We start from the raw sequence: 20,342 nt of genomic DNA on the forward strand, positions 1-20,342 counted from the left end.
TTTCCCTATAAAATTGCATTAACTGTGGAAAGCCCGCAGGTAAAAAAAAAACCACATGATGTTTAGTGAGTTTCCACTAGCTTGTAATCTGCACATGACTTCATCAATAAAGTTTTCTCAAAGTCAAATACCACAAAGTATCAAAAGGAAAGCAACTTTATTTTAAGCATGACACACCAAAAAGAGCCGTAAACCAGTGTCAAAAACATACTAAAAAAGTACCGTCATAGTCGACAATGTTGGCACCCTTGAAAGCGTTCTAGAAAATTAAGTATTCTCCCAGAAAATTATTGCAATTCCACATGTTTTGTTAAACACATGTTTATTACCTTTATTTGTATTGGAACAACACAAAAAAACAGGAAAAAAAGTAAATTGGACATAATTTCACACAAAACCCTCCAACTGGGCCTGTCAAAATTGTTGGCACCTTTCCAAAATTGTCGGTAAATAACTTTGTTTCAAGCGTGTGATCCTCATTCAGTCTCAACTGTGGCAAGTAACAGGTGTGAGCACTATGAAAACCAGATAAAAAGGGGAGAAGTTGACTCAATCTTTGCATTGTGAGTCTATATGTGCCACACTAAGCATAGAGAACAGAAAGAAGAGAAAAGAACTATCTGAGGACTTGAAAGCCAAAATTGTTGTACAAGTCCATCTCTAGAGAGATTAATGTTCATTTGTCCACGGTGCACAACATAAACAATAAGGTTACGACCCATGGTAATGTTGCTAATCTCCCTGGACATAGATGGCAGAGAAAAATTGATGAAAGGTTGCAACACAGGATAGTCCAGATGGTGGATCAAGTTCCAAAGAAATTCAAGCTGTCTTGCTTGCTCAGGGTGCAACAGTGTCAGAACAAACTATCCGTTACCATTTCAATTAAATACAATGTAATGGCATGAGCCCCAGGAGCACCCCACTGCTGACACAGAGATATAAAGAAGCTAGGCAGCAGTTTGCCAAAATGTATTTGAGTAAGCCAAAATCCTTCTGGTAAAGCATCTTGTGGCCAGATTAGACTAAAATAGAGCTTTTTGGCACAGTACATCATTCTACTGATTACCGAAAACTGACTGAGGCCTACAAACAAAAGAATATAGTATCTACAGTCACATATGCAGGAGATTCAAAGATATTTTGGGGTTGTTTTGCTGCAGCTGACACTGGGTGCTTTGTATGTGTGCAAGGCATCATGAAGTTTGAAGAATGCCAAATGATTTTGGGTTGCAATGTAGTGCCCAGTGAAAGAAAGTTGCGTTTGTGTCCTAAGTCATGGGTTTTCCAGCAAGACAATTACCTCAAACATACGTCATGAAGCACCCAGAAATAGATTAAAACAACGCACTGGAGAGTTCTGAAGTGGCCAGCAATGAGTCCGGATTTAAGTTCCATTGAACACCTGTGGAGAAAACTTAAAATTGCTTTTGGGAGAAGGCACCCTTCAAATATGAGAGACCTGGAGTAGTTTGCAATAGAACAGTGGTTTAGAATTCCAGTTGAGAGGTGTAAGAAGCTTGTTGAAGGCTATAGGAAGCGACGGATTGCAGTTGCTATTGCCATTTTTGTACTGACCCACGATTAGCATTTTATTTGTGCAACACAGCGAATAGCGTAAAATTGGCAGAAGTGTTTTTTATTTTCTATTCATTTCCACTAAGAGTTATTAAAAAGTGTGTTAATAAGTTACATGTACACAAAAAATGAGGCCACTGACAAACAACTCATCCTGAAAAGATGGATAAGTGCTGCCTGGTAGAACCAGATCTGCCCAATCATGGAGATGTCATTATCACCTGGCCTCATTGTTGTGGTTTATCATCATAACTAATCCAAGGCTGTTGTCCAAGGGTGAACTGTTCTGCATAATGTAAATTCTCCACTGAACATTTCATTAGAAAAATTTGGTGACAAGCACATTAAAATATAAAACTATACAAAAACTAACATTAGAAGAAATATTTTAAAATTGTACAACCTCTTGGTTGAATAACATAATCTATTATTCCTTGCATTGAAGTCTACAGTTTGTACCCCTGTCTTTGTCAGCTAGTAATTGAATTTTAATACAATCTGTTTCCAAAGAATGCATTTATTAAAAAATATATATTTTTTTCTTGGCAGATGACTGTGTGTCAGAGGGACATCTGACAGTTACTGATTTTGAAACAGATGATGATGGTACCACACCATATATGTATGAAGAGCAAGACATTATTCCAGATAAACAGCCAGCACTTCACAGCAAAAATCTATCATCTATTCCTAATCATCAGGTCCTATCTTCTAAGTCATTACAGACTGTTAAGCAAAACAAAAATAACAAAAGGGATATTGGACATCAAAAAGCTTATAAAGGGGAGAAGCCATTTTCGTGTTCAGAATGTGGGAAATGTTTTACCAAGAAAACAAGTCTTACTGTACATCACAGAATTCACACAGGGGAGAAGCCATTTTCATGTGAAGAATGTGGGAAATGTTTTACTTGCAAAGGAGATCTAGTTAAACATAAAAGCACTCACACAGGGGAGAAGCCATTTTCATGTTCAGAATGTGGGAAATGTTTTACCAAAAAAACAAGTCTTACCGTACATCACAGAATTCACACAGGGGAGAAGCCATTTTCATGTGAAGAATGTGGTAAATGTTTTACTTACAAAGGGGATCTAGTTAAACATAAAAGCACTCACACAGGGGAGAAGCCATTTTCATGTTCAATGTGTGGTAAATCTTATAGCATTAAATCACAACTTGTTAGACATCAGATAAGCCACACAGGGGAGAAGCCATTTTCATGTTCCACATGTGGAAAATGTTTTAACAAGAAAGAAAATCTTACTGCACATCAGAGAATTCACACAGGGGATAAACCATTTTCATGTGCAGAATGTGGGAAATATTTTACCTACAAAACAAATCTTGTTGCACATAAGAAAATTCACACAGGGGAGAAGCCATTTTCTTGTTCGGAATGTGGGAAATGTTTTAACAAGAAAGCAAATTTTTCAGCACATCAGCGAAGTCACACAGGGGAGAAGCCATTTTCATGTTCAGAATGTGGGAAATGTTTTACCGACAAAACAAATCTTGTTAGACATAAGAAAACTCACACAGGGGAGAAGCCATTTTTATGTCCAAAATGTGGTAAAGGTTTTTCCAGCAAATCAAATCTTGCTGCACATCGGAGAACACACAAAGGGGAGAAGCCACTTTAAAATTGAGAATTGGAAAATGTTTAACAAAGAACTTATATATTTCCCTACACACAGGGAAGTATCCATTTCATAAAATTATTTTTAAGTTACAGTAAAAGTTAACGGGAACTGGCCAGGTCCTCCATCCTTCCAATCCAGCAGCATTCAGTTATCTGTCTTCAAACTCCCTCCCTAACTAGCCCTGTATAGCATAATTCAGTGAAATAAAGACCTTAAAAATGCATTTATAACTTCCATTTTCCTAAGCTAACGAGGACTTTGACTAGTCAATTGGGTGTTAGTTGCCCCAGACTAGTCAGCCCTTTTTCCACGTTATCATGCCCCTGTGGGCGTGATAACATAACTTGCACAAACCAGCGTCATTGCTGCTCATGCAAATCTGCGGATCAGCGCCGCTCATTCCGGCGACGTCACTGCATCTCTGAAACCAGGTATACTCTTCCCGGCTCCAGAGCCACGTACTGAGCATGACCGGAATCCATCTTCAGAACTTCTGGACATACGCAGTACGCACCGTGAATCTGAAGCCAGGAAGCGTACACCTGGCTTCAGAGAGGCAGTGACTGTCGGAATGAGTGGCGCTCGTGCACAGATTTGCATGAGCGGCGATGACGCTGCTCGTGCATATTATGTTCACATACCCACAGGGGCGTAATAACATGGTTTTGAGGGCATGGGGGACCTGACAGGTTTTCTTTAAGTCACAACTCTAAAAGTGAAAGCAATTTAGAACACTAAATGAAAATGATTAGAAAATGTAATGACCAATAAAAATCGGAAAGTAGAATGTTTATCACAATGTAAATATTTCACCGTGTATTTCCAATACTTTACCTTTATGTGAACACTATAAGTTCATCTTAAAGGGGTTGACCAGCACTCGTTTTGTATACATGATCAGGACAGTTGCTGAGGCAAACATCAGACACCAAACATGTCACATCTAATAATTCTGGTGTCTTAATAATCAGATGAGATCAACTGGGGACTGGATGGTTCCCTCTTCAACTGTCCTAATCAAGTACAACAGCATCTACCCGCACCTGATACCAGACCACATAGAAGACAGGTGTCGGACCGCCCCTTTAGAACTTGTAACCAAGGATTAATAAACAACTGTTTGTAATGTTAATATCAATCTCTTTGTATCTATCTTTTATATTGTCTATTTTTAAAGGGAATCTGTCACCATATTTGACCTACCTAAACTATTAACATGGTCATACAGGCTGTAGAATGCAGAAACCAGTTCTACCTGTATGATTCATATCAGATGTGTTGTTGCAGAGAAATCATCTTTTATCACTTTATATAGGGGTCTTTTCCTGACTCTGGGGACGACGCTGCCTGGAAATAATTGCCCCCAGAGCTTGTTTGAAATACAGTATAAGGGGGAGTTACCCATCTGATGTGTAATGGTTACCAGTGTGATGTGTAATGGCGCTCTCTGTTCTCCTGATCTCACTGCAGAGCTGTGTGTGCTAATAACTGACACATATTCAGGTTCCTTTCAGCTTCCAGCTCACAAACAGACAGGGTTGTAATATTGTTGCAATAAAGCAGAGCTGAGAGAGAAACAAAAATGTGTTTGTAAGAAGACAAATATCATTTCTCCTGTTCTGTTTTAGTTGTCTCACTGGTAACTCCCCTTCATGTAAAATAAGCTCTGGAGGCAGAGTTATCTTCCAGGCACCATCCTCCCCAGAGGTTGGAAGAGGTCATTTATATAATGTAATGAAAGATGATTTCTCAACAAGGCACCAGATATTAGACACACAGGTAGGACTTTTTTCAGCATTCTATAACCTGTATGCCCATATTAATAGTTTAAATAAGTCAAATGTTATGACACATGCCCTTTAAGATATTGCCGTAGGATCTGTATAGTTGAGGGAGAGCTGGTATGGTTGCATTGAAGGAAGAATTACATTAAGCATCACTGATTTGTTTCCGTTTTAGAAATGATTCTTTTGTAGGAGACTAGTATAATTACCCAGCTTTCATTTTTACTTTTTGGTGCAGAATTATTAGCTTGTAAAGTTTAAGCTATTAATAATAATCTTTATTTTTATATAGCGCTAACATATTCCGCAGCGCTTTACAGTTTGCACACATTATCATCACTGTCCCCGATGGGGCTCACAATCTAAATTCCCTATCAGTATGTCTTTAGAATGTGGGAGGAAACCGGAGTGCCCGGAGGAAACCCACGCAAACACAGGGAGAACATACAATCTCCTTGCAGATGTTGTCCTTGGTGGGATTCGAACCCAGGACTCCAGCGCTGCAAGGCTGCAGTGCTAACCACAGAGCCACCGTGCTGCCCTAAGCTATTATTTATGTTATAGTTCAACTTTGTATTACCAGAGATTTGTCTCTCGGTGTACAGTCAGGAAAAAAGTATTTAGTCAGCCACCAATTGTGCAAGTTCTCCCACTTAAAAAGATGAGAGAGGCCTGTAATTGACATCATAGATAGACCACAACTATTAAAGTCAAAATGAGAAAACAAATCCAGAATATCACCTTGTTTGATTTGGCAAGATTTATTTTTCAAAATATGATGGAAAATAAGTATTTGGTCATTAACAAAAGTTCATCTCAATATTTTGTTATATATCCTTTGTTGGCAATAACAGAGGTCAAATGTTTTCTATAAGTCTTTACAAGGTTGGCACACACTGTTGGTGGTATGTTGGCCCATTCCTCCATGCAGATCTCCTCTAGAGGAGTGATGTTTTGGGCCTGTCACTGGGCAACACAGACTTTCAAATCCCTCCAAAGGTTTTCTATGGGGTTGAGATCTGGAGACTGGCTAGGCCACTCCAGGACCTTCATATGCTTCTTACGAATCCACTCATTCATTGCCCGGGCGGTGTGATTGGGATCATTATTATTTTGAAAGACCCATCCAAGTTTCATCTTCAATGCCCTTGCTGATGGAAGGAGGTTTGCACTCAAAATCTCACAATACATGGCCCCATTCATTCTTTCATGTACACGGATCAGTCGTCCTGGACCCTTTGCAGAGAAACAGCCTCAAAGCATGATGTTCCCACCCCATGCTTCACAGTAAGTATGGAACAGTTCTGCTTTGGTTTCATCAGACCATATGACATTCTCCCAATACTCTTCTGGATAATCCAAATGCTCTCTAGCAAACTTCAGATGAGCCCGGACATGTTCTAGCTTAAGCAGGGGGACACATCTGGCACTGCAGAATCTGAGTCCCTGGCAGTGTAGTGTGTTACTGATGGTAGCCTTTGTTACGGTGGTCCAAGCTCTATGCAGGTCATTCTCTAGGTACCCCTGTGTGGTTCTGGGATTTTTGCTCACTATTCTTGAGATCATTTTGACCCCACGGGGTGAGATCTTGCGTGGAGCTCCAGATCGAAGGAGATTATCAGTGGTCTTGAATGTCTTCCATTTTCTTATTATTACTCCCACAGTTGATTTCATCACACCAAGCTGCTTGCCTATTGCCTATTAATAATAGTGTATTTGATCAAATATAGCATAAAAGTCATCCCATCATCGACAAGGTGACTCTGTGATCGGGGCAGTCCTACACTGTCTAATATTAAAAATCTTATCATGTGTCAAAGTTAATATCAGTGTGTGAATAAGGGCAGACAAAAGGACTGGGTCTCAACCAGTGGACACCAGTCAGGGGAAGCCTTTAAATACAATTTCTAGCTCAGAAGAGGGAGGCCACACGCCGGCTTGCACAGAATGCAAAGTACAAAGAAAAGAACACAAAAATTGAGCTTGGTTTGAGTTGGTATACATGCAGCATATAAACACATGTTCACATTGGCCATAAAGCATACAAAACCTACAAAAGACAAAATGAGAAAAACCCTGATGTAATTAAATAAAAAGCAAAAGGGCATCTAAATAAGTCAGAGTTCTTAGTAATACTGTTTTTGATCAAATATAGCATAAAAGCAGTCCCACCATCGGCAAGGTGACTCTGTCAACAGGTCAGTCCTACACTGTCTAATATTAAAACCTTATCCCGCGTCAAAGTTGACATCAGTGTGTGAATAAGGGCAGACAAAAGGACCTGGTACCGCAGAGCTATTTATCATTATAATCTCTTCCAGATCTCATCGAATGGCAGTCAATGAGGGAGGAGGATCAGAAATGAGAGCAATGTGAGATAAGATATGAAAGTGTTTGTAATGATATTTTGTCTCACGTGGTGAGGTGGATCCTCCAAGCCCTAGGACCGGGTGAGTACACAGGTCACAGACTTTGGTGCAGCAGGCATGTAAGTTACATGGGAAACAGGTACTAGAAGCGCTGGAGACCACAGGCAGACAAGACACCAGGAAGCAGATATGGAGCAGATACCGTAACCACTGACAGCTGCAAGCAGACAGCATATCACAAAGCTGATAGGGAGCAGATACTGGAAGCACTTGAGGACACTAAAGAACTAAGAGTCTTAATACCAAGTCACAGGTCTTGGTAGACTTTAAATAGAACTAGACAGGTGATCACATGGGAGCACGCAGGCCCACTTGCAAAGCCTGACACTGAGCACAAAAGAGTTGAGAGGACCAGTCTAGATCCGAGACCGGTGTGTACCAGTAGCCTCCTCCTTTTATGGCTCCTCCCAAATGAGTCAATAACAGCCGAAAGAGGAAGAAAGCAAATTGTAAGAAAAAGAGCAACCATCATGAGTGACAGATATTTAGCCTATGAACAGACTGAACATACTCCAGGTTTTTGCAGTCAATATAGTCACTAGGAGTGTAATTCCTTCAAGAAGATGTTGCCATTCCTCAATTCCCAATTTTATGACTAAGAATTCAGTCACCAATAGAATAATTTTGTTTTTCTGGAGAAGAGTCCACAGGTATGACTTTTTGCTCTAGATATATCTTTCAAGAGAAGTTTCCTACCCCAATAGCAGAGGCATCCACTTCAAGGTAGAAAGGTCTGTCCACATCAGGATGGTTCAGGACAGGAAGAGTACAGAAACCAGTCTTGAGTTTTAGAAAGGCTTTAAGAGGAGATTGACAGTTCTGGAAATTAGTGCCATTTCAAGTTAGGATCATCAGTGGAGCGATCACAGAGTAACTTTTAATAAACTGGTGGTAATAATTTGGAAATTGAAGAAATCTTTGACCAGCCTTAAGACTGACTAGATATGGCCAATCCAGTAGGACAGAAAATTGCTCTTTGTCCATATAAAGACCGCCAGAAGAGATGATGTAGGCAAGTAATGGCAATTGTTGTCACTTGAACAGACATTGCTTCAATTTGGTATAGAAGAGGTTTCATCGTAGTCTCATTAGAATGAAAAGGGAATGAAGGTAATGAGAGTCCACGTCTCTGGAAAAAATTAGGACGTTGTACAAATAAACTAAGACATATTGATACAGGACATAACAAAAGATGTTTTTAATGAAGTGCTCAAACATAGCCGGTGCATGGCATAATCCCAAAGGCATCATCAGATATTTAAAGTGACCATCGCAGATGTTGAACACTGTCTTCCATTCATTCCCATCTTTGATAAGAATTAAGTTATAAGCACCATGCGAATCTATCTTGGTGAAGACAATAGCACCTTTAATTCCGCTGAATAACTCAGAGATGAGGGGCAATGGATAACTGTCTTTCAGAGTGAGTTTATTCAAGCCTCAATAGTCTATGTATGGTGTCCTGGATCCATCTTTTTTGTTAACAAAGAAAAAACTTGCATCAGTTGGGGATGTGTCATGTGCCCCGTCCTGTGTGACACGGCCAGCAGGCCGGTAACTGATACAACAGGACACGGCACGTGTAATTGTCCAGTGTGATGCGGCCCCCAGGCCGGTAACTAATACAACCAGACAAAGGGGATAGGGAAAACCTGGGTAACAATAACAATGGTGGCCCTGCGATAGGGAAGGGGGAAGGGGAGACCCCCTGCACTCCCCTGAGTCAGTGTCTCTACACTCCTAACGTTCCCTAGGCTGATTCCGCACTGGGCGCCGATCAGGATACCTAATATCCCTAGCTCGCCCTGCACCTAAACCCTCACTAGGGAAATGGTCGGTGCGGAAACTAATCCCACCACTGCACTAAAATACACATAAGGAAAAGTGTCAAAACATGGGAACACCACTTAGCTTTGCTCTGTTGCTTACGCTCCCAACAACAGAGTCCGCCACCTGCATGCATCGTTTCCTCCGACCGGATCCAACACCATAGTGCAGCCTTGGAGCAAACAGAGTCCACCACCTGCGTGCAGCTGTCCAGAAATAGAGTCCCGCAAATGAGTCCAGCTTTTCTGCCAAAGAGTCCAACATTTTGAGTCCAGCTTTCCAGCAACCGAGTCCAGCATCCTGAGTGCAGCTCTACACCATAGCCTCCACTCCACCAAGCAATGCCAGCCCTCCTTGCAGATACCATAGCTGACACTCCACCAAGCCATGTCAGCCCTCCTTGCAGACACCATAGCTGCTACTCCAGGACTCTCGCTGAGCTGCCTGTGACTCTCCTTCAGCTCCATTCTTCACCCAGGCTTTCTTGCAAATGAGGAACTTATCACCAACAGTGATTGACACACCTGACACTCTTTTATAGAGCAATCACACCTGTTACATAATCACGTCCACAAACTAAGATAACCAGAGTGCAATGACCCTAATGGCCACCGGGGGAAAACTACAACTGAAACCACCACAGTGCAATGACCCTAATGACCACCAGGGGCAAAATCACCTTTGGCACACAGCCAAAGGAAAAAAAAAAGGTTACTTTGTGCATTTAATCTGTCAGCTCCAACTTGGATCATGACAGGATGAATATTTTTGGCTGAATGTCATCTCCAGGTTCTCTTTAATAAATGCAGACATTGTCTCAGTCTGTGGGAGAGAGAGAAGATAAACGCTCTCACTAGGTGGTTCCATGCTTGGAAGAAGGGGAATGGCTCATTCATACAGCTGACGAGTCGGCAGTTTCTTGGCCCTATGCTTAGAGAAGATATTGTGTAGTCCTGACAGGCCACAGGCAATTTGAAGGCAGTAGATGCAGAACAGAATTTAACAGGAGGGGGCTGAGGTAGATGTTTGAGGCATTTGTGAAAATGGGATAGATCCCACTGGGTAATTTGGTCAGGAGACCAGTAAAAGACCGGTGCATGAAGATGTAGTCATTGAAGTCCTAAAAGCACCCATGCATTAAATAGTGGAAAAATTGAAAAATGTCCTTAATATGTAGTGTACAGTGGGGGAAAAAAAGTATTTAGTCAGCCACCAATTGTGCAAGTTCTCCCACTTAGAAAGATGAGAGAGGCCTGTAATTGGTATCATAGGTAGACCACAACTATGAGAGTCAAAATGAGAAAACAAATCCAGAAAATCCACTATCTGATTTGGCAAGATTTATTTTGCAAATTATGGTGGAAAGTATTTGGTCACCTAAAAACCATGCAAGATTTCTGGCTCTCACAGGCCTTTAGCTTCTTCTTTAAGAGGCTCCTGTGTCCTCCACTCATTACCTGTAGTAATGGCATCTGTTTGAACTTGTTATCAGTATAAAAAACACCTGTCCACAACCTCAAAGTCACACTCCAAACTCCACTATGGTGAAGACCAAAGAGCTGTCGAAAAACACCAGAAACAAAATTGCAGCCCTATACCAGGCTGGGAAGACTGAATCTTCAATAGGCAAGCAGCTTGGTGTGATGACATCAACTGTGGGAGCAATAATAAGAAAATGGAAGACATACAAGACCACTGATATTCTCCCTCGATCTGGGGTTCCACACAAGATCTCACCCTGTTGGGTCAAAATGATCACAATAATGGTGAGCAAAAATTCCAGAACCACACAGGGGGACCTAGTGAATGACCTTCATAGAGCTGGGACCACTGTAACAAAGGCTACCATTACTAGCACACTACACCACCAGAGACTCAGATTCTGCAGTGCCAGAAGTAACATAGTAACATAGTTATTAAGGTTGAAGGGAGACTTTAAGTCCATCTAGTTCAACCCATATCCTATCCTAACTTGCCCTAACATGTTGATCCAGAGGAAGGCAAAAAAAACCCATGTGGCAACAAGTAAGCTTCACATTGGGGAAAAAAAATTCCTTCCTGACTCCACATACGGCAATCAGACTTGCTCCCTGGATCAACGCAATATTAAGGAAACTAGTGTATATACCCTGTAATATTATACTTTTCAAGAAAGGCATCCAGTCCCTTCTTAAATTTTAGTAGGGAATCACTCATTACAACATCATATGGCAGAGAGTTCCATAGTCTCACTGCTCTTACAGTAAAGAATCCGCGTCTGTGAGTATGCTTAAACCTTCTTTCCTCCAGACGTAGAGGATGCCCCCTTGTCCCCGTCACAGGTCTAAGAGTAAAAAGATCATTAGAAAGCTCTTGGTATTGTCCCCGCATATATTTATACATTGTAATAAGATCACCCCTAAGCCTTCGATTCTCCAAACTAAATAACCCCAAATGTAATAACCTGTCTTGGTATTGCAGACCCCCTAGTTCCCTAATAACCTTGGTCGCTCTTCTCTGCACCCGCTCCAGTTCAGCTATGTCTTTCTTATACACCGGAGACCAGAACTGTACACAGTATTCTAAGTGTGGTCGCACTAGTGACTTATATAGAGGTAAAATTATGTTCTCCTCATGAGCATCTATGCCTCTTTTAATGCATCCCATTATTTTATTTGCCTTTGCAGCAGCTGCCTGACACTGGCCGCTAAATGTGAGTTTGTCGTCCACCCATACACCCAGGTCTTTTTCAGTGACTGTTTTGCCCAGTGTTTTACAATTAAGCACATAATTATACATCTTGTTCGGTCTACCCAAGTGCATGACCTTACATTTATCCCCATTAAAGCTCATTTGCCATTTATCAGCCCAAGCTTCTAGTTTACATAAATCCTCCTGTAATATAAAATTGTCCTCCTTTGTATTGATTACCCTGCAGAGTTTAGTGTCATCTGCAAATATTGAAATTCTACTCTCTATGCCCCCTACAAGGTCATTAATAAATATGTTAAAAAGAAGCGGGCCCAAAACTGACCCCTGTGGTACCCCACTGCTAACCGTGACCCAGTCTGAGTGTGCTCCATTAATAACCACCCTTTGTTTCCTATCCCTGAGCCAGCTCTTAACCCACCTACACATATTTTCCCCTATCCCCATTGTTCTCATTTTATGCATCAACCTTTTGTGTGGCACCGTATCAAAAGCTTTTGAAAAGTTCATGTACACCACATCCACTGCATTCCCTTGGTCCATTCCGGAACTTACCTCTTCATAAAAGCTTATCAGATTAGTCTGACAGGAACGGTCCCTTGTAAACCCATGTTGATATTGGGTCATGAGGTTATTCTTCTCCAGATACTCCAGTATAGTATCTCTTAGAAAACCCTCCAGGATTTTACCCACAGTTGAGGTTAAACTTACTGGCCTATAATTTCCAAGTTCAGTTTTTGTCCCCTTTTTGAATATTGGCACCACATTTGCTATACGCCAGTCCTGTGTCCCCCTGCTTAAGCCAGTACATGTCTGGGCCCATCTGAAGTTTGCTAGAGAGCATTTGGATTATCCAGAAGAGTATTGGAAGAATGTCATATGGTCTGATGAAACCAAAGTAGAACTGTTTGGTAGAAACAAAGCTTGTCGAGTTTGGAGGAGACAGAATGCTGAGTTGCATCTAAAGAACACCATACCTACTGTGAAACATGGGGCGGCAACATCATGCTTTGGGGTTGTTTCTCTGCAAGGCGACCAGGACGACTGATCCGTGTACATGAAAGAATGAATGTATCTCATGTATCGTGAGATTTTGAGTGCAAACTGTTATGAGTTCATTTTCCCCTTCACTACTGAGGCCCGAGGAACTCTCTCTTCTGGTAAAGAAAGGTAGTGAGCCTGATTATCAAACACCTGAGGCTGATGATGATGACTGGCTGAGTGGAGTTACTGACTGGATATAAGGCTGCCGACGCCCTTCTGCCCTGCGGGTGTTTTCTCTGTGGGATCCTTGGAGACCAGTCTGAATTCCTGCTCCTCTAAAGCTAAGTTTGCTGCTTGGCTTTTTGCATTTCTGCTTTGACTTTGTGTTGCTTTGTTTTTCTGGATTTCTGCCATTCCCTGCTGGGTGTGCTGAATTCCTTTAGCTCTGTCTTCTGAAAATACCTGAGTGCTGATTTAGTTTTTGAAGCCTAGCTGCTTCAGGGTCTTTTTCATATCAGCTTGTTGGCTTATGTCTTTGATAGGGTTTTTGCAGATTGCAGACAGCAGCCTTCCTGTCCTTTCCTATCTAGGTAGTTTTGGGCCCCGGCTTTGCTCAGTCTATCTTTCTGTCTGTGTTAGTGTTTTCATCTTGCTTCACCGTCATTATATGTTGGGGGCTGCCTATTGCTTTGGGGTCTGCTCTGGGGCAGTTTAGATTTCCCCTTTCTTTCTTTAGGCCTATTTAAATTCTCCGGCTGTGTTCGAGGGGTCTAGGGCATCGTAGGAACCCCCCACGGCTACTGCTAGTTGTGTTGATAGGTTCAGGGGTCTGCAATCTGATAGTTGCCAACTTCTCTGGTTTTCTGGACTTAGCTGGTATTTCTGTTTTTGCCACCTACGGTGACTCAATCATAACAGCAAACCTCCTTCCATCAGCAAGGGCATTGAAGATGAAACTTGGATGGGTATTTCAGCATGATAATGATCCCAAGCACACCGGCAGGGCAAAGAAGGAGTGGCTTAATAATAAGCATATGAAGGTCCTGGAGTGGCCTAGCCAGCCTCCAGATCTCAACCCCATAGAAAACCTTTGGATTTGAAAGTCTGTGTTGCCCAGCGACAGGCCCAAAACATCACTGCTCTAGAGATCTGCATGGACGAATGGGCCATCATACCACCAATAAAGTGTGCCAACCTTGTGAAGACGAAAACATTTGACCTCTGTCATTGCTAACAAATACATAGCAAAATATTGAGATGAACTTTTGTTAATGACCAAATACTTATTTTGCACCATAACTTGCCAAACACATCTTGCCAAATCAGACAAGGTGATTTTCTGGATTTGTTTTCTCATTTTGACTCTCATAGTTGTGGTCTACCTATGATGTCAATTTCAGGCCTCTCTCATCTTTTTAAGTGGGAGAACTTGCACAATTGGTGGCTGACTAAATGCTTTTTTCCCCACTGTATAGTGCACCAATCTGATGCGTTTCCTTTTGTCTGTCTGGCATTAGATACTACCACCAGGAATTACAGGGCCATTTGCAGAGATTAGTTTTAGATGCTTCTACAAGGAAGCAAAACTAATTTATAGCCTTTTGGCCAAAGAGAAGTCCATGAAATTATCTGCTGCTCCAGACTGAATGCATTTTTGTTCTGTGTACACAGAGGAACCAAAGGAAACAGACATAAGCACAAGCAATTTATCTTTAGTGAGGAATAGAGTTACTCCCATGGCAATATTTCCTTCCTCACCTAGGGGCTGAAGTTTACCTGTTTGAAACCGTCAGTACAAGAGTGATCCCATTAACCACAATACAAACAGAGCCCTTGTTAAATATGACAGATCTTTCTTCTGGTGAGAGAGTACATGCTGAACAAAACAAATCATATATATCAACTGGAGACTAATGATAGATGCTGTGATAGAATAACGATGTATATTTGCTAGAAAAATAAATGGCAGACCATTCAGATATAAATTAGGAAAGGCCAAAAGAGAAAACACCCAACATATGGCCAAAAAGATAATCTGGAAAGTGTTGGTGAAGATAAAACACCTTTATTAAAGAGACATGTTATATGGTGGCAATTCTTGAAGAAGAATGCCCGCACTTACATATAACATATACAAAACATGATAAAAGATCGTAGTAGGTCAGAGATCAAACAGGTAAAAAACAAAGCGCAATTCATATTAGGTGTAGATATCAGTAATAAAAGAAAGTCGCTAATGTAAAAAATCATAAGATCTGGGGGTCCAGCACAATTGGGGTAAACCAATAATGGGTGTAATGAAACCATCAGTGTGGGCAAGTTGGCAACAGCTTCTGGATAATATAGGGGGCAGAGTACTGGTTGTGAGTGTTCCAAAGAGTACGCAATAGCATATAGCATATAGCTAAATAGTGTGAATACCATGCACAACCCACATATATACCATAAGAATTACTGTTGTTTAAATATATGCTTGCAGTAGCGTATATACAAGAAGTAACAAGAAGGAAAATATGTGTGACACACTACCCGACGCGTTTCGGAACAAGTCAAGAGGTGGCGTCCAACATGAACTGAGAGGTTTAACAATGAGCGTCTGGCCAATAGGAAGAGACCGGGACGAGCTGCTGCATGGGCCGCCAGGAGGAGCCGCAAGTCCGCTGCCACCCGTGTCATGTGACCGATGACACAGGGGCACAAGTCATGTGACCCATCGCATCAGAAACATAAAGACACAGGAAGCATCTGACAGCCAGGACGCAGGCAGCGTATGCTCGCGTGTTCAGTCAGATCGTATGGGCTGAAACAGATTTTTTCACAAGGGGGTGGCGCAGGTATTGTCGGGGAATTGTCCTCTATGGCTATAATCAAGAAATAATATACAAATTAAAAACTGCAAATATATTGGATGCTGAATTGTACAGAGAATAGTAGATATATATATATATATATATATATATATATATATATATATATATATATATATATAAAAGTGTGTGTGTTGATGATGTCATAATGGTTGCTTGTAGCATCACAATCCCTGCAGAAGAAAGAACACTACAACTGTAAGTGTTAATTGATCCCTGATCCCCTGCCCAATCTATCTTCACCCCCCAATCTATCTTCATCCCCCATCCCCCCTCCATCCCCCCTTTTACCCCCCTTCACCTTCCTTCTACCGCCCTCCACCCCCCCTTTTGGGCCACCTCCGTGCGCAGCTGCCGAGCGTTGATCGGTGACGCAGTTCACCGATCAACACTCGTGCTCGCTTTTTTTCACTCAGCCCCCTTTGCACCACCTCCTCCTACATATCCCGCAGCCGCAAAACTTTGATAAGTGACACGCATCACTTATCAGAGCTTGTGCCTGCCGTTTTTCATTTTTTTCACCCCCCTTTGTGCCACCTAACTACAACCCTAACTGATCCCTGCCCAATCTCTCTTCATCCACCCCAATCCCCCATCCCCCTTCCTCCTATTTTTATCTCCCTCCACCCCACTTTTGCGCCACCTCCGTGCGCAGCCGGTGAGCGTTGATCGGCGATACAGTTCACCGATCAACACTCGTGCTCGCTTTTTTTTTTCCTTAGCCCCCTTTGCGCCACCTCCGCACACACATCCCACAGCCGCAAAACTTTGATAAGTGATGCACATCGCTTATCAGAGCTTGTGCCTGCCGTTTTTCATTTTTTTCACCCCTTTTTGTGCCACCTAGCTACAACCCTAACTGTTGATCCCTGCCCGATCTCTATTCATCCACCCCAATCCCCCCAGCCCCATCTTTTTACCCCCCTTTGCGCCATTTCCGTGTGCACATTTAGCAACCGCCGAATTTTGATAAGTGACGCAATTCACTTATCAAAGTTCGTGCTGGCTGTTTTACATTTTTCTTTTTCACCTCCCCCCCTTTGAGCCACCCCTGTGCACACATCCAGCAGCCACTAAATTTTGATAAGTGACGCCGTTCACTTATCATATCTAGGACCTGCTGTTTTAGACTTTTTTTCACAGGTATTTTGCTCCCCATTTCCTTTTAGCTTTTTCTTACAGGATAGTGTGCACCAATCACTAGCCCCCCCACCACATACACAGTTATAAATAAAGTACACCCAAGCACCATATTTACACAAAAAATGTCCCGCCCATCACGTTCCTCCCAACAGCGCTATTCAATGGAGGAGGCATATGCTTTACTTGCCTCCGACACTGATAGCGAGGATGATGATCCGACTTTTCTTTATTTTTCGGATTCTTCATCCTCTTCCCCCTCCTCATCTTCCTCCTCGGGTCCTGCGGAACCGCCACGCAGACGATCCAGGACAGAAGATGAGGCGGCGCCCACCATGCCCGCAGCTGATTCAGCAGACCCTGTGTGGACCTTGCCCCCCGAAAATTACGAGCCACTGATTCCTGATTTTGTGGCAGAATCAGGAATCAAGTTTGACACCACCGGCCTCACAGAAATTGACTTTTTCAAAGTCTTTTTCTCTGAGGATTTTGTTAACCTCATGGTGGAGCAAACTAATTTGTACGCTCGGCAATTTTTGGAGCAAAACCCGCGTTCATCCTATACTAACTGGTCTTCTGAGGACGCAGTTGAAATGACGCAGTTTTGGGGCCTGGTCCTCCACATGGGTATCCTGAAGAAGCTGGAAATTCGGCAATATTGGAGTGTTGATATTTTATACAACACTCCAGTGTTCCGAATGGTCATGGTCCGGACGCGTTTTCAGGCCATCCACAAGTTTCTGCATTATAACGATAATGCACAGTGTCCCGCATGAGATGACCCCAACTTTGACCGTCTGTGCAAAGTTAGGCCGGTCATCGAACACTTCAACAAAAAGTTTGCTGAAGTGTACGTGCCCCAAAGGAACATCTGCGTGGATGAGTCCTTGGTCCATTTTAAGGGCAGGCTCGGATTCCGTCATTACCTGCCCAGTAAGAGGGCCAGGTACGGAATCAAACTCTATAAGCTGTGTGAGAGTACCTCAGGGTACACCCACAGGTTTAGAGTGTACGAAGGAAAGGACACCAGGATTGAACCCCCTGAGTGTCCTCCTGACCTGGGAGTGAGTGGGAAACTTGTGTGGGATTTGGTGCACCCACTGCTGGATGAAGGTTATCACCTCTACATTGATAACTTTTATACCAGTGTCCCACTCTACAAATCCCTCTCTGCGCGAGGTACTGCAGTTGTGGTACTGTCCGCAAAAATCAGAGAGGCCTCCTGAAGGCACTACTTGGGCAGATGCTTAGAAAAGGTGAAAGCAGGGCCCAAATAGCGAACACCTGCTGGTGGTCAAGTACAAGGACAAGAGGGATGTCCTTCTCTTGACCACCATACATGGTGATGGCAGTGCCCTCAGCACAGTACGGGGTAGCTCTGCACAGGTCAGCAAACCTGAATGTGTGCTGGGGTACAATAAAAACATGGGGGGCGTTGATCGCTCCGATCAACTCCTCCAACCATACAATGCTTTGAGAAAGGCCAAGGTGTGGTACAAAAAGCTGGCCATGCACATCGTCGAATTGGCAATGCTCAACGCATTCCTGCTGTCACAATGTGCACACCACACCGATATGTCGTACCTTGAGTTCCAGGAGGTAGTGGTTAAGGCCCTGATGTTTGGCACTCTGGAAGGAGTGGGCCCCAGAACTTCTGGAACTGAAGGTGCTCGTATTGTACCAGGTCATCATTTCCCGGGGGAAGGTCCCGCAAACTGGAAAAAAAGGTAAGTCTCAAAAATGGTGCCGAGTGTGTTACAAAAACGGAATACGCAAGGACACCATTTATCAATGCGACACCTGCCCCGAAAAACCTGGCCTGTGTATGGAGGATTGCTTCAAATTGTACCACACCTCAATGCACTACTAAATTACTTTACCGGAAACATTAGATTAGTTGGGGCACATATAGATAAGTTCCTTGGGGGTCTAGTTTCCAAAACAATGTCACTTGTGGGTTTTTTTTTACTGTTTAGGCACATCAAGGGCTCTGCAAATGGAAAATGACGCCCGCAGACCATTCCATCTAAGTCTGCATTCCAAAACGTCACTCCCTTCCGATCCCCGACGTGTGCCTAAACAGTTTTTTCCCCACATATGGGGACCAGCATACTCATGACAAATTGGACAACAACTTTTGGAGTCCAATTTCTCCTGTTACGCTTGGGAAGATTAAAAATTGGGGACTAAGCGATCATTTTTGTGGGCACAAAATAGGATTTTTTATTTTCACGCTTGGGCAGTATAAACTTTAGTGAAACACTTGGGGGTTCAAAGTTTTCACCACATATCTAGATAAGTTCCTTAGGGGGTCTAGTTTCCAAAATGGGGTCACTTGTGGGGGGTTTCTACTGTTTAACCACATCAGGGGCTCTGCAAACAGAACATGACGCCCGCAGACCATTCAATCAAAGTCTGCATTCCAAAGCGTCACTTCTTCCTTTCTGAGCCCCGACGTGTGCCCAAACAGTAGTTTTCTCCCACATATGGGGTACCAGCGTACTCAGGACAAATTGGACAACAACTTTTGGGGTCCAATTTCTCCTGTTACGCTTGGGAAAATTAAAAATTGGGGACTAAACGATCATTTTTGTGGGCACAAAATAGGATTTTTTATTTTCACGCCTGGGCAGTATAAACTTTAGTGAAATACTTGGGGGTTCAAAGTTCTCACCACATATCTAGATAAGTTCCTTAGGGGGTCTAGTTTCCAAAATAGGGTCACTTGTGGGGGTTTTCTACTGTTTAACCACATCAGGGGCTTTGCAAACGGAACATGATGCCCGCAGACCATTCCATCAAAGTCTGCATTCCAAAGCGTCACTTCTTCCCTTCTGAGCCCCGACGTGTGCCCAAACAGTAGTTTTCTCCCACATATGGGGTACCAGCGTACTCCCGACAAATTGGAAAACAACTTTTGGGGTCCAATTTCCCCTGCTACCTTTGGGAGAATAAAAAATTGGGGACTAAACGATCATATTTGTGGAAAAAATATGATTTTTTTATTTTCACGCCCGGGCATTATAAACTCCTGTGAAGCCCTAGGGGGCTCAAGGTGCTCACCACACATCTAGATAAGTTCCTTAGGGGGTCTAGTTTCCAAAATGGGGTCACTTGAGGGGAGTTTCCACTGTTTGGGCACATTGGGGGCTCGTCAAACGCAACATGGCGTCCAATCTCAATTCCAGCCAATTTTAGGTTGAAAAAGTCAAACGGCTGCTTCCCTTCCGAGCCCTGCCGTGCGCCCAAACAGTGGTCCCCCCCACATATAGGGTATCAGCGCACTCAGGACAAATTGGACAACAACTTTTGGGGTCGAATTTATCCTGTTACCCTTGTGAAAATTAAAAAATTGTTGCTAACAGATCATTTTTGTGACTAAAAAGTTAAATGTTAATTTTTTCC

At 42.7% G+C, this 20,342-nt stretch overlaps 1 protein-coding gene across 2 annotated transcripts in view; it reads left to right on the top strand.

The window, feature by feature from the left end:
* LOC141055791 (uncharacterized) overlaps positions 1-4,350 on the top strand; it is a 109,192-nt gene extending 104,842 nt beyond the window's left edge. The window contains exon 8 of one of the 2 annotated variants that reach the window (XM_073552500.1): positions 2,344-4,350. In XM_073552500.1, coding sequence (XP_073408601.1) covers positions 2,344-3,218 — 875 coding nt within the window. In that variant the 3' untranslated portion in view covers positions 3,219-4,350. Of the gene's footprint in view, positions 1-2,127 lie in introns of both variants that reach the window. The other variant, XM_073552499.1, reaches the window with a different exon arrangement.
* Positions 4,351-20,342: the final 15,992 nt, after the last annotated feature.

Source organism: Dendrobates tinctorius, unplaced genomic scaffold, assembly GCF_039654945.1.
Source record: "Dendrobates tinctorius isolate UK_male_01 unplaced genomic scaffold, ASM3965494v1 ptg000192l, whole genome shotgun sequence".
Classification (NCBI taxonomy): domain Eukaryota; kingdom Metazoa; phylum Chordata; class Amphibia; order Anura; family Dendrobatidae; genus Dendrobates; species Dendrobates tinctorius.